Here is a 15,276-nt window from a genome sequence, read left to right as displayed (position 1 = left end):
GTGGCTGTAAACAGGACTCCAAATGAATGCCGGCGTCGCTCCGTATCTGCATGAAATATAAGCAACTATTACCCAGACTGCTCGCCACTCAGAGAGGACTTTAAGGCACTTTCTGCTCTCTTTTTTAAAATCATACTCCATATGTCCATCTGTCATTGAGCCTGCTATTCATACAGATAAGAGGCCAGTGTAATTGCCGTGTAGCCCGGCAGTCACGGGACGGCCGCTGATGTTCTGCCAGCACACAATCAAGATGCCTGCTCCAGATTATCACGCTGTAAACAAACTGGTGCGGGCCTCTCCCTCAGCGAACTGCAGAGCTCTTTCATCTAGCCGGGATTAGCACTTCCATCTGACATCTGCCATCCTGGGCTCATGGGTAACGAGACATACGGAGGAAATACATCTGGAACAAAAGAATCAGATAAACAAATATCAGATTACGAGACAAACAGCGAGTATTAATTGTTCAACATTTCTGTAATTATTTATAATATTATTGCCTCCTTGATCTGGTTGATTGTTGAATCCACATTATTCATTTACGGTTGCCTGGCGCTCTATTCGACTGCTGATTTAACTACCTCTACCGGGAAAAACAGCAAGCCAGTAAAAGTGGGTTTTTGGAACGCTGTAAATCGTAAATGAGGGGAAACATTAAGACAGTGTTTTTTTACGTGCAGAGTTTAATTTAACTAAAAACAAAACAAAGAGAAACACTGTAGATGGTAATATAAGATAATTGCGTCTTGTGCAACACGTGCAAATTGTTAAAGTATGAAGAAATAACCACAGGGAGTGTGACTGCAATATTTCGGTGAATAAAGATGGAGAAAAAATATGTCCTTCAAGATTTCCAGCAGGCTTGGCAGCGTGTGGAAAACAAATACCTTTCATGGCCCAATGTCTGTTGTATGCATACTTTTAATATTAGCCTTAGACCAGGGAGCCCTGTTATCATTCCATAAATTATTATGGAATCATATTAATATTTTAGTTCGGTAAAAGGAATTTAAATTAGGTAGACATTTGATGTCTATGTTGTTGAAAGCATGAACGACCTTTGCAACCACAAAGTACAGAACTGGTATAAAGTTCAGCTAGTCTTTGATAAAAAAAAAAAAAGAAGTGGAAGATTGTGAAATATTATTGCATCGCAATGATTCAGATTGTATGCAGCCTGATGTTTCTCACTCAAATGAGTCATAGATTCTGCTGATAGAAACGTTACGTTTATGACCTGTTTTATCAGGATGTAGTGCAGGTGTCTCTGAGCCCTGCGGCCGAGTGTGGGAGGTCGCCCTACCTTCTAATAAAAAGTTTCACTGTTAACCAACTTATGAGTTATTTTAATTGAGTTATTCTTATAGCTAGACCAAAATAATAATAAAGACATTCTGAGGAGAGCGGGGGGGTATTTTGATTGAAGGCACAGTTATTTACACAGAGTCACAGCTGGACATGTTTTCTAAGAGACAAAGAAGAAGAAAAAGAGATTTACACCATTTAACACCGACCCTTTGTTCCCTCTGCCACTAGATGCCAAAATACAGGATCAGAATTTAGGGCAAACTCTCACTCCTGACCTTTGACCTTCTTGCCATTCATTTCAGGGATTTAACCGTCTTCAGTAAATCTAGCTTGTGTCCTCACAGTCCAAACAAGGAGCCGGACATTCTTGTGAATGTGGGAGTCGGGGGGGGGGAATGGGACATCCCTGATGATTTAACTGCCTGTCTCCCACAAGGATGGCTTTGTCTGGCATGCGTGCATGCTCACATTAAACAGGCCCGGACTTCGCTGTTGTCTGGTCAGCAGAGGAGAAGCCATGTGTGGCTGACTCATTGGCCGGTCTAATCTGTGGTCCGAGGAAAGATAAACGGAGAGCTGCGTGTGCTTACGCAGCCCTGGCAGAGAACCCAACCACTTACACCATAAGTTCATTCAGAATCCTGTAAAAAAAGAAATAAGTGCATAATGAAGAGCAGGTTAATGGACAGGAAGGTAATCAAGCAGCTAGCTGTGTGTACAGACGTGCCATGTGTTTCTTATTTTAACCCAGTTGGACATGAAAGTAGGCCACAGACCATCCGAGGCCTCCTGCTGTAAGACTTCAATTACACACACACACACACACACACACACACACACACACACACACACACACACACACACACACACACACTGCTGACCAAAAGTCTGACGAAGAAGTGAAGTAGAAAAAGAGAACGAGAGGAATGGAGGAAATAGGGTATGACTCTTCCAAGTTATGGCCTTAACTTGTAAATCTATTTATTTCTTTTGAGGAGAATTTTGCAGAACACACAACAAGTTCAAATTGCTTTTCACAAATGGCTTCCAGTTGTCTTTTTAAATGCTTAAATGAGAGAAAGGGCCTGCTACATGAGCGCTCCCCATTTCCATGCCCATTACTGTAACACATGACTGCTACTGTGGCCAAGCTCAAACATATTCCATCAGGGCAACAACACCGCAGACACAACAGACGCTGGATGTGTTTATCGCTTCTCCGCTTTGCAAACTGAGCGTTTTATCATATTTTGATCAGCATTCCTGTATAACTCTTTCTCACCTGCTTTCTACCTGATACGCCGCGATAAAACCAGATAGAAAGACTTGAGTTGGATCAAATTACCCGTTGGCTTCTTAAAGTATTTTAAACTTCTCCTGTTAGACCACCGGTGCAGATCTGTGCTCCTGGATTTAATGCAGTTAAAGCTGTGGGTGGGACCTTGCAGCACAATGCTCACAACTGTGGACAGCCCCAGAGGATTTTCACAATTTTAATAATTCATGCAATCAAACAAACACAATGATACTTTTAATTAAATCTGGTGAAAATTGTATAAAACTGAATAACTAAATTACTAAAACAGAGCTCTCAGACGCCAGAGAGAAAAAAGGAAATGTAACAAATTACTATTTGTAAGATTTGAACATTTCTAACTTATTACTAATCACCCAGACTATTCCCATTTTCAGCAAATATTTAAAAATAATATTTTTTTAGAGAGTTTAAGTTCCAGAAAATTCCTGATTAAGGAACATTTTTAACATATGCATATTCTCAAAGTCAAACATGTTTTTTTTTTCATGGTACAAATGTACAAAAAATGTAGGGGGGTTTAGCTCAGGAGGTAGAGCGGGTTGGCTGGCAACCGCAAGATTGCCGGTTCGATCCCCGACTCTTCCTAGCTGAGTGCCTGGTGTCCCTGAGCAAGACACCTCACCCTAAATGTTCCTGACGAGCTGGCTGTGGCCCTGCATGGTTGACTCCGCCGTCCGTGTGGTGTGTGAATGTGTGCGTGAATGGGTGAATGTCAGTCATTCCCGTAAAGCGCTTTAAATGAGGCCATTTATGTGTGAGACCATTTATTTCCAAAATCACTTTTGTGGCCGTTAAAAAGTCTCTCCATTTTTAAAGTTGTATTACTGTAATATGCAAACTGCAAGTGCAGCTATCTGGATTCTGAATTACATGGATGGATGGATGGATGGATGATGGATGGATGGATGGATGGATGGATGGATGGATGGATCATGACGTGCCAAACCCCCGATCAAATGTCTGCCTGCCTTCCTTTGCACGCTAAGTTCCAATATCGTGCGAGCCCCGTGAAAGAAAAATGAAACACTTGCTGATTTAACCGCCATCAAGGAGCTTTTGTAACAGATACAGTATTCCCTTTCACGTCAACAAACGGGGCCCATTGAAGTATTGTGGCGGTTGAACACGATGTGACACCCAGCCTTAAGGCAAAGACAACGACAAAAGGCTTTTAGGATATCATTTGCTTTAATTAGCGTTGCACTCATGAACACACATCTAACACATACACTGAATGTCGAGTTCGCCGGCTGCTTGGAGGCTCAATCTGAGCAATTCACCTTCTGATGAGCTGAAATGTGAAGAGATTACGAACGTTGGTTGCACTCGTGAGAAACGCTGTGAATCAATTTGTCATGCGAGAGACAAGAAAAAGAAATGAAATTCGTGAACATGGTCCCAACTCGTCAGCAGTTTATCTGAGTATTTATGTCTTTAATCATGGGGCCACGCAGCAGAGTGCTGTATCGTTCTATCATGACTCAGCATGTTTGATCAGAACATTCCTACAGGTGAATGTCAATACGCTCTGTCGCTCTATGTGTGGAGAAGTGATGAGTCATTACACTCATTCAAACGTCGCTCGCAACTCAAATATGTTTACTCACTTTCTCTCTCAGCTGCAACCCAAACGTGTTTTTTAATGCCTTTAAGATCATCAACCTACAAGTAGGATTGCAACAATATTCACACAAAACATCACGTTAACTCAAAAGAACCATCAACATGTGAATAAATATCGTGAGATTAAATTAAAATACATACTAGAGGAGTCAAATTGAAGTTTATTCATTCTCCTAGTTGATTTTGGAATGCACAAACAAACCTAAATAAAAAAGATAAACAAATGAAGTCTTTGGTGATTCATCCTGTGCATTACTGTATTATTAACACGATGTGTTCACAGCTATAGCTGGTATTCAGTGTGTGTGAGGTTCAGCCAACGGGAGAGGAAATAATCGCTCTGGAGTTATTGGCAAACTTGTTGCCAAAAACCTGCACGGTAATAAAAACGAGTGAAGGAAGGAAAACACCCTCAAGATCTGATATAGCTCAAAGGGAAGCTGCGGAGAGAGGGAGGGTGGTGTGAGCTGAGATAAGTGGCCCCTTTGGGTGGTACACGCTGGAAAACTAGTCATATTTCAACACATTTCTAGCCCTCAAGTCTAAAATGTGGCAATAAAATGGATAATAATCAGGATGGTGGGGCGGAGGAGCCCGACTGGAATGTCTGCACAACAATTAATGATGTAAAGATCACACAGTCTTACACCTGGGGTAAAAAGGGAGAAGTTGATTGTCCTTCCTTCGTAAAGTGTCACCACGGCGATTTAAATAGGCACTATGGTGTGTAAAAGGCCTGTCATGTTCAGACAAATCAATCCCGGCTCCAGATTTATGAATTAAATCATCAGCCATTCCAGCAATATTTGCCCATTTCAAAACAGATGAAAGGTGGAATGTATGAATTCATAACAGCTAGATTGATCCCCATGACGACTGAGCAAATCCGTCTGCTGATGGAGATTGTGTAATGTGGCTGCAAGCACCAGAAGTGGTTAGCTGAGATTGTTTTGTCAAACTACTAGTCCCAAGGTCAAGCAGGGACTTTCTCGTTCATCTACAGTAATGTGGAACAACTGACATATGCAAAGCACTAATGAGGGGTTCATTTGTGTCACTGAGTGTAATTAAAATGACTCTATTTCAACAGATATTTTCACGTTTTGAAGTCCGCCGTGGGCAGGCCAGTTTTCAGTTTGCCAATGCCTCGCTTCACTCTGTGTGATCATATTAGGCTTATGTAATTATCCAAGTGTATTTTTAGCTTTTCACTTGTTTTTAATCTTTTCTATTAAATAAAGCGACTGACTTACTATGGAAACACTCCGCAACGGATGAACATCCAGAGCAGCTTTCTGCCCTGTGTGGCTTTATTTCATTGATTTAAGAGAATACACATAGTGATGGTTTAATAAACTGCTCATAGCGTGTGAACATAAAAGTAAAAGGTACTAAGCTGCATTATTCTTTGGAAAACACTCAGTGCACCATATCAATCAAAAATATATTGCTACTCTGAGGTGAAAACCCACTTTGGTGCATTTTATTCTTCTACTGGGGGAAACAAAAGACTCACAAGGCCAATTCTGCAGCCATTTTTTAAAATAGGTCTGTGTTTGGAGAAACTGGTCCTTCAAATTCTTGAGACACTATGAAGTAAAAAAACAAACAAAACAAAGTAGAGAGAACAACATGAACACCATACATGTACAGAGTGGTCCCTCTCTCTTACATCCAGTGCAAAAGTCTAAGTCAAAGTTCAGGATATGCCACCTTGACGCCTAAGTTTAGTTCAGTATGTATAGCCTTCTTTCCTCTCCATTGGTATCTGATCCATCTTCATCTTCACCACACAGCACAGTGTCTTCACTGAGGCCTCAGTCACATGGTTTAAAGTCCTTTCTTGAGTTTGATCACAAAAGAAGACCCCTGCAATAAAACGAGAGTTTGGATGAGGAGGAAGGGAGGAAACAGCAGGATGGGAAGGAGGAAAGCTGTAACTAAGTTCTAGGGAGAAGGGCCCAGCTGCAGAGCTCCAGGCTCAGGCCCACCTCCTCCCTCAGACCCTTTCCAGCTCCAAGCTGGAGCGTTTGAGATTGTGTTCGCCAAATACAAGCGCATACGTTATAAGATACGAACTCCAGGGTAAACTACAACCTGAGAGCTTGTGTTGATGACCTTGTTACATCCATACAGCAATCAATATATAATAAAACCAATAAATAACTATGTTGAAATGCTGTTTACGTACTAAGGTCCTGATCAGACAGAGCACAGCCTGTGGGGGCTTTTTTTGTGAGCTCCGCTACATTGCTGAGCACCTTGCGTTTTTTGTTTTTTTTAATTATTTTTTTAGCAGGATCACCCTGAAAGTTCTAAAGAAAATTCTGGTTCAGAAAAAGTATCATCAGCATTTTTTTCTTATTGTGGTGACATAGTTTTTGTGACCTGAACAGAAAACAGCAGGAGGCAAATTAGTGCAGGAGAGATTTCAGGTGAGTTGTTTTCATTCATTTAAACTGCGGTTCATGGTTTGGGTTAAGCTAACTTTAGAACATTGGTGGTTGCCTAGCAACATGTGCTCTGTCTGATCAGGCCCTGAATGTACTTAGTTACATTCATCACTGAATGGACATTACATTGTGTTAAATATGCGCGCAATAGGCCATTTTTATTCATTTACAATGAGGGGAATTAAACAATACACCACGCAATATAATAGAGTGGCATGTAAACGTTATTTATTAATAAGGAAGGATGATATATATGGGTCCTGGTGATAGAGATGGGCTCCAGCACCAGAGGGTCTCGGGGCTGGAGCTCTGCAGCGGGTCACTTTTGAAACTATAGGTTTGAAAGACAACTCTCTTAGAGCTGCGTCTAGATTAGCACAAACCATCAAAAAAGAACAAAAAAACACGTTCTGGTGGTTCTCGTCCACCACAGATTAAGTCTCAACTTGCCGTTGAGCTGTGAGTGAGAATTGACGTTCCTATAGCGGAAAGTCAAAACTCACTTACAGAGTCCAGTGGCAACTTCGATGTGTTTCTGTGGAAAAGTTCAATGTAAAAAAAAAAATGACGGGAAAGACAATTGTAGGTTTACGACGGCGTATTAGGGCCACTGTCGAAAAAAAAAAAAAAAAAACGGAGCCGAGAGAGGTGGGCAATATTCTGAGATTAAAAGTCACAAATTTGCTAGTTTAAAAGTGGCAAATTTGCGACTTTAAAACTAGCAAATTTGCGAGTTTTAAAGTGGCAAATTTGCTAGTTTATTACGATGCTAACAACCGGCATTTATGCTAGCTAACTTCCCATGAATGTAGCTTTTATCTTTCTAATTAATCCATCCCGTGTGTCAATGCTTTGCTAAGGTCCTTAGGGTGATGGCTGTTGATGGTTATTGTTGGTTAATTTTACATGGGCCAAATTGTCATCTTATGGGTATTTGTTGATCGGGTGGTTTGGCTAAGCTAGCGGTCATAGAGGAAGTAATCACGTAGCTTGACCCAGATGTTTACCGTTGCTATGACAACAAGTGAAAGCTACCGCTAGTTTAGGCAAACTACCTGCTCAATAAACACAAATAAGATGACAATTTGGCCCATATAAAATTAACCAACAATAACCATCAACATCTATTACCTTAAGGGCCTTAGCAAAGCGTCACACGTTGGGATGAATTAATTAGAAAGATAAAAGCGACATTCGGAAGCGAAGTTAGCTAGCATAAATGCAGGTTGTTAGCATCGTAATAAACTAGCAAATTTGCCACTTTAAAACTCGCAAATTTGCTAGTTTTAAAGTCGCAAATTTGCCACTTTAAAACTAGCAAATTTGTGACTTTTAATCTCAGAATATTGCCCACCTCTCTCGGCTCCGTTTGTTGTTTTTTTTCCCGACAGTGGCCCCAATACGCCGTCGTATAGGTTTGAATTCATGAGTAGGAAATGTTGTTTCTTGTCAAAGTGTCGTGTAACAGGAAAAACAAAAGGGCCACAATTTCATCACTTTGTTTCTGGACCTCGACAACAGGTGTGATGTTTCAGGAATAAGCAATAAGCAACTGGTCAACTTTTCTTTCTTTCTCGTTCTCTCTCCAAGCACTTGCCAAGAATGTCTCAAGTTGAACCGATTTAGCTTGAGCCGACTCCCCCCCCCCTCCTTTTTGTTTTCCTTTTTGTGAGTTCTCTTTGATTTAGCTCGTTGGTGCTAAATCAAAAAGGCGAATCCAAAGTGATGAAGGTGCTGCACATTCCCAAAGTGACTTTTGTAGAGTTGAGAATAGAGGAGAGTTGCTGTGCAGAGAGAGAGAGAGAGAGAGAGAGAGAGAGAGAGAGAGAGAGAGAGAGAGACTCATGACACACTAAACACTAGAGCACAACCAAGGAGTCAGTTGCTTTTACTTACACAGATACCACTGCACTCACTCACTGCAGAGCTTACTTCTTCTTCCCGCCTAATGACATATTTTCAGTTTTTTTCTTCTGTGCCTCATTGAACAAAAGACACACCTTTATGTTAGCATGTGGTTTGATGTGTGTGTGTGTGTGTGTGTGACCCCACCCATGTGACACAAATCTCTGATAATCGGTGGCTCCAGGTGAAAGGCTTGAATGACACCGTGTGAATTGACTTGGATTTGTTCCCTTCATCCCTCGTTCTCACAGCAGGACGTTTACTGCCATTGTTAACCCCTCATAGTCGGGTTCATGTTTGCCCGTGATCACTGCATGTGTGCCCAGGCTCAAAGCAGTCCTATTCCCAGCCCTTGTCCACTGCATCCTCTAAGTTCACAACATGACATTTTCACTGCATGCTTGCTGATATAGAAAAAAAATCTAGAATAATAACAATGCTATTCTGATATTGTTATAATTTAGCTTGAACTGAAAATTACGGCTTGGTTATTGAGCCACAATTGATAATTTTTTGGGGGGGTAAAATACCCTTATTTGCATTCAGGCAGAGATTTAATAAACATTTCTTTGAAATGTGTTAATTTGATGGAGTATTTCTCAGCTGGGACCTCACATTGTGAAGAATCCTATACTAATAGAAACCAATATGATTACTTATTATGTTATTACATTATATTATATGAGTGTCAGGTGGCTAGCGGGGGGATGATGTAGTCTGACATGTTTTGAAAATAGTCTAACAGAGTAACATAGTTGTGCCAGCAAATAGAACAGAATAGGCTTTACCTCTGTCATGGCGTCGTCGATCTGTTTCAGCTCCTCGTAGTGGTCACGAGAGTCTCTCAAAGGTTGAACCATGATCTCCTCAATCTGAGGAAAAAGCTGTTGGACGCCACAGTGAGAGCATTCGTTGTCAATGGCAGCGTGTCGTTGGGAAGGAAAACATCCGCGGCCGCACATTGCCCTACCTTCATGACCGTCTCAAACATCGGGATGAGGACGAACTTGATGAATCCGATCTGAGCGGTGGGTTTGGTGACTTTATCTCTGTCCATGAAGGGAGCCACGGGGAGACCCTCAGACTTCTCCCGGTCACTCTGGGAAGCACATGACTGTCATTTAGCTTTTACTTCACCATGACGATGGAGTCAAACAACTGATGCCCGAGTCTCGGTTGAGGTCACCTGCATGAAGTACTCCTCCAACAAGCAGTCGACCCAGGGCTCAGCCACCTCCGTTGGCCTCACTTCGTTGGAAATGTCACAGCACTTGATCAAAACCATCTTCAGCTGAAAAACACAAGATACACGGAAAACGCAGGATAACGGAGCCTATTCAACAGCAGCAACACAAAGAGCATCTACTGTATTTCTGTGACTGCTTTCCTAATTACACTAATAACATCCATCCGGGCCTCCGCTGATCACATAGCTTGGCAGATAAAGGCCTGCTTGTGTCGAGGTCACGTATCACACGTGTAGCACAATAAACAGCTGAGATTCGGCGTGATCTTGTATACATACGCATGTCACATGCTCTTCGTTGGCGAAGTCAAAGCTGTCCACTTTTTGCTTAAAGGAGTCCAGTATCTCTCCGTGTCTGGCCATGTCGGTGGCCAGGATGAGGGTGATGATTGCCTGGAAATATGGAACCAACGGTCTCTTTGCATGACATTTAATCACAAAATAGTTTTCACATTAATACGTGACATGACTGTGTAGGACAGAGATAAAGCTCAGCCATAGTGAGAGGTTAACATCTCACCTGTCTGATCTGTTTGAACGCCTCGGGGTCCACGTTGGCGAAAATGTTGCACTCGGGAAGAGAAAGGATCTGGAAGGCCACGGCACAGTGATGGTTCTCCAGCGGAGATATGTCGTTGTAGCGCACCGCCAGGTCTGTGCGGGCATTGATTTGGTACCTTGGAAACGGTGACACGGGTGAATGGATGGATTGACGTTATATTCCCATGAAACTCCCCCGAAGCTCCAAGCGAAAACAAACTCCATAATCTGAATCGCCGTGTTTTCATACCTGAACTCCCTCCATGCCGAACTACTTTCACAGTTCATTGACAACAGTGTTGTGCAGAGGATGTCAAAACACACTGGGGTCAATGGGCAATCTGCAGTGCGACGTCTGTCAACACACCTACAGGCAGAAGGGTGAGGCTTACGTGTTGTTGTAGCCGGGGTGGTCCAGGTCGTGACACACTGCAGCTGTCATTAGAATGCCCATATCGGTGAGCGTCAGCTTCTCCTGGAAACGAGAAAATGCTATAACGAACCGTGCAGGTTGTGAGAAATGGAGTTCTTCAACCAATCGTGAACACAAACACCATACCTGTAGGTTGCAGAGGTGGATCATGCCGTACATCATCTGACTCACGCAGAAGCAGTGGCGGAAGTTGTGGAAAGGGTTGCTACGGTAGCTCTCCTGAATCGCCAGCTGGAAGACAAGAGAGGTAATTAGTTTTCTTAAGTCAAAAGTATTTCCAACTTTCTGCTATCTGTGTGAGAAGAGTTATACTACTCTCGGCAACGCCTCTGCCTTTTAAGTAAACGTTTGCTTGGAATCTGCCCCATGTGCATTGCTAAGTTGTCCTTTACTGGTCTAACTGTACCAGCCAGCGTTTGAGTGTGATGGGGTTCATGTTGAATTCCTTCACCAGTCCCAAGTCATGGTACATGTACTCCAAACAACTTAGCATCTGCAGCCACAAAGGAAGAGAGAAGAGATTCAGTCACTTGGATAACGTGGAGCGGAAATTACTTTCCGGAGCGGCAATGTCAACAGACCTCGTTATGTTCCCAGTGCCAGACATCAAATGTTGGCTTCTTGAGCGCCTCAACGGTCTCCTGAGACAGCGTGTACTGGATATGCCGAATAAACAAGGTTTTAATGAGGTGGCAGAGATTCATGTAGTAAGCTCTGTCCAGTTTTGATTAAGCCACATACCTTTGGATAATTGGGGACGTCTCGTCTGGGAGTGACTTTCTTCCCGTCGTCAAAGTTGTATTTGCACGGACAGTTTACTCTGAATGGAAAAGGAAAGCAATCCGGGGAAATAAATGATATGACTTGATTTGGTTTCTGTTGGTGTAAGTAAGAGTTCAAACTCCTCATTCATTTCACCTGCCACCGCCTCTTGAAGTCATCTCGTCTCGCAGCTTTTTCAGATCATTTTTACACTTCTCAATCTCCACCACCTTCAAGCCCTCCACTGAAACGAGATGACAGGAGATACCGCCGTCTGACTTCATCGCAGTTTAGCTTCATGTTCTAGTCGCATCTCTGCGTTTCCTGGTGGATCCCTTCCATTTAAACGATGTACCACTTACGTTCCACTCTCTTTTCCAGCATCGCTAGCCTGTTTGTGACCTCAGTCTTCAACTCGTTGATGCGGAAGGCTCTGTGCGAGGAAAGAGTAGACACATATATCATGCGGTTCATTGGGCATAATGACACAATCAAACTGGAATGGGGCCTACAAATCAAATGAAAGAGCTTCGCTGATTCAACTTGTCTCTATGGCTTGAAGCTGGTGTTATCATGAAAGTCCCTGTTGCCAGGTATGTGTGTGGTATGAGTGAAGGTGGGGAGTTAAGCCACAACAGAACATAAACAACGGAGGTGTTACCTGCTGAACTGATCAGCCACCTGGGACAACATGTTCTGAAACAAGTCCTCCTTCTCTGCAGACACAAACACACTCCTGATAAACGACGGTGAAAGCGAGCACGTTGTCAACGCTGGTATTTTGGAGCTGGTTATTACTTTCACAGTGGATGTGTTGTTGCAGCACGGGTCTGCGCGTTAGTTGGAGTGAAAGGAAAATAGGGCTGTTGCTGACAGCTTACCTCCAATTTGGCCGGTTGACAGAGGGACGACTTTGTACAGAGAGCTGTGAGGAAATCACATGAGCAGTTATGATTCCCAAATCTTAACATATTCATAGCTTTCTTTGCAAGGATTTACAGTTGACAATCTAACCACAAGGTTGATTTAGTAAGCTGTAAATGTGGTTGAAAGCTCTGGAACAGCCACTAAATTAACCACGAAAGTAAAAATAAGAAGAAAAAACATTTATAGTGACTTAAGTGTGTTACTTTAGAGAGTTGGTGGGCATGGTTGGATCTATGGAGACCAAGGCTCCTTCTGGGTCCATCATCATGATGGCAGTGTTCCTGCAGTCACAGGATAAGAGTCAGTTTTATAGATCCCAAACACTGCATATGTGTATTGTGCAGGTATTCTCTCCTATAATAGAAGGTTTTCTAAGTGCACCTAGACACATTTATACATGTGCATAAATAAATGAGCAACCGACCTGGGGATGTTAGACGAGGAACACAGGAGCTCCTTGATGTCACATGGGCTGCAGTGTCGACTGAACACCACCTGTGAGGTAAAAACACGCTTCGCTTTAATTCAGACGCACAAAACAGAACGTGAAGGAGATGATGGCAGGTGGACATAGTAGTGGTATTGTTGTTTATGAGAAAACCTCACAAAAACACCCAACACAGTGTTGCTGTATAGTTCTCAAAGGCACACCTGCACACAAACTCCTGCTGTGGCTTTCATATAAGGCCTCAGTGTTCTGAGCGGGGGGGAAGGTAATCAAATTTCATGTGTTTTTTTCAGACAACCAAATCACATGGGGGTGTAAAGTAAGGGGTCAGCTTGTTTCATGGCTGTATGAGGTCAAGTTCTAGCAGAGACCAGTGAGAGACAGAAAATGGCAGCTGTGAGTGGAGCTCTTGAAGATAGCGACATTCCTGTCATGCAACCAGACCGATTTTACAATGCTAGCACAGAACACGTATAGAGATGACAAAATCATTGTGTGCAGGGTTGTTAGCAAAGAGTAGGCGTGCAAACCCCTGTGCAAAAGCTGCGATCTTCCGTCTTGAAGGGAGCAGGTGTAGCAGACAAACATTCATCCTCAGGCTCGGGGCTCTTGAACAGACATGTGTCATCGCCAGCTCTCTACTTGAAGCCCTCTACATCTCCAGATCAGCAAGTGTTTCATCTCGACATGTGTGGAAAGCTGAATCATGAAACTTACCAGTATGACTAAAACGCTTTTTTATGCTTTATTTCCTATTTCAGTTTTTCATCCCTTTCATGTCACTAGTTGGATATAAATACATGTTTTCCCTAAACCAGAGGTGAAAGACAGCAGACATGAATGCTGGTGTCTAAGCTGTGCTTCTGTCATTAACACCTGTAAGGCTAACAGCTCTGCATCCCCTTCTTATCACCTCAGGTGAGGTTAGTCTGCTGGGAATATGTGCTGCATGGACCGAATGATAAACAATTATTTCATTTCTATAATGCATTTTTTCAAGGTTAGGTATTACATTCTTAATGTCTTAAAATTCCTTAAATTTAGATTTGTCATCCATTGTAAATGTAGTGAATGAATCCCAACTGCATTAATTAAAACACATTTTGGATTGTTTACTCCATACCACATTCATTCCACTATAGAGTTAGAAACCCAATCCACCTTTTTCTATATCTACAGTTATCGTTTTGCAACAACCGTTAGATTAACTGTTAACATTTTTTGTCTCATATTAAATCTATATGAGTCCCATGTTATTCTCAATTCTATAAAGTGGCACTATTTTCTGTCAAAAAATAAACAAAGAAACATTTATATATCCTGTAAAAAATTAAGCCTAACCTCCTCGTCAAACTAGCCTATTAATCACTGCAGAAGTTACATCCCCATAATGGGTTTGGTCACATTCTAATTATAACAAACAGGTATGTAATGTACACAGAAATAAAGCATTTCTAATGGAATTGGACCCACCTTTTGCACTTTCCCATCCACATCCAGGTAAATGGTTTTAGGGGCATAGGAGGAGGAGCTGGAGCCCATGTTGACCTCCCTCTCCTCTCTTACACACCCGCAAAAAATCTGTCTCCAATCCCTGATCGACAAACCCGACGAGCCACTAGAGAAACACAAAAGTAGAGCACATTTCTCTCCAGCCCGTTCATGCAGGTACAGCTGAGTTCATACTAATGCCTGATAAAAGCATGAATTGTGAGCATGCTCGGTTTTCTGTCAACACATTGGACATGACAGAATTCTCAACTTTTAGCTGTTCTCCAAAGAAAAAAAACAAATATAGAGCAATGCAAAGAAAAAATCAAACAAACAGGACAAATAAACTGGACATTTACATGTATTGTTTTCCACAATACCAGTTTTCAGGATCCAATCATATAGTAAATTATGTTTCTTTCAATAAAACAAAACAATCCTAAAATAATAAACAGACAAATGAATAGACGAAAGCAGCAGCAGCAGCACTCACGGTGTCAGCGATGCAGCTTCCCCTGTGGAGACCGGAGGTAATGTCCCGGGTGCTGAGGATGCAGCCGACTCACATGCAGACACACGGACACAACGCTGAGGGGAGAGCTCGGGGGGAGGAGAGACAGGATGCGAGTGATGGGTAAGGTGAGGATGTGTGAGGGAGCCAGGGGGTATGGAGTACGATGAATATAAGTGCCACTCTGACTGGTTGCTAGGGTACAGTTACTATGGAGAAGAAGAAAATAAAGAGGACCCTAATGGCTTGTGTGGTATCGGGCTTTTACCTGCGTGATCTGGACACACATCTGGATCTCAGAGGGAGAG

At 42.5% G+C, this 15,276-nt stretch overlaps 1 protein-coding gene across 1 annotated transcript; it reads right to left on the bottom strand.

The window, feature by feature from the left end:
• Positions 1-3,866: 3,866 nt before the first annotated feature.
• Positions 3,867-14,971, bottom strand: pde9ac (phosphodiesterase 9ac). The gene is made up of 19 exons (XM_084019324.1): positions 14,951-14,971; positions 14,440-14,584; positions 12,943-13,013; positions 12,722-12,799; positions 12,473-12,516; positions 12,253-12,307; positions 11,954-12,024; positions 11,748-11,835; positions 11,571-11,649; positions 11,411-11,485; positions 11,236-11,322; positions 10,956-11,060; positions 10,789-10,871; positions 10,377-10,533; positions 10,136-10,249; positions 9,797-9,901; positions 9,581-9,709; positions 9,399-9,494; positions 3,867-6,121 (listed from the first exon to the last, which is right to left on the bottom strand). The coding sequence occupies exons 2-19, from the start codon at positions 14,506-14,508 to the stop codon at positions 6,083-6,085; spliced, it is 1,545 nt and encodes a 514-aa protein (XP_083875450.1). The 5' UTR covers positions 14,509-14,584; positions 14,951-14,971; the 3' UTR covers positions 3,867-6,082.
• Positions 14,972-15,276: the final 305 nt, after the last annotated feature.

The sequence above is a fragment of the Eutrigla gurnardus genome, assembly GCF_963514095.1.
Source record: "Eutrigla gurnardus genome assembly, chromosome: 10".
In the NCBI taxonomy this organism is placed as follows: Eukaryota; Metazoa; Chordata; class Actinopteri; order Perciformes; family Triglidae; genus Eutrigla; species Eutrigla gurnardus.
The sequence above is the reverse complement of the archived record's forward strand: the minus strand, read 5'-3'. Positions and strand labels throughout refer to the sequence as shown.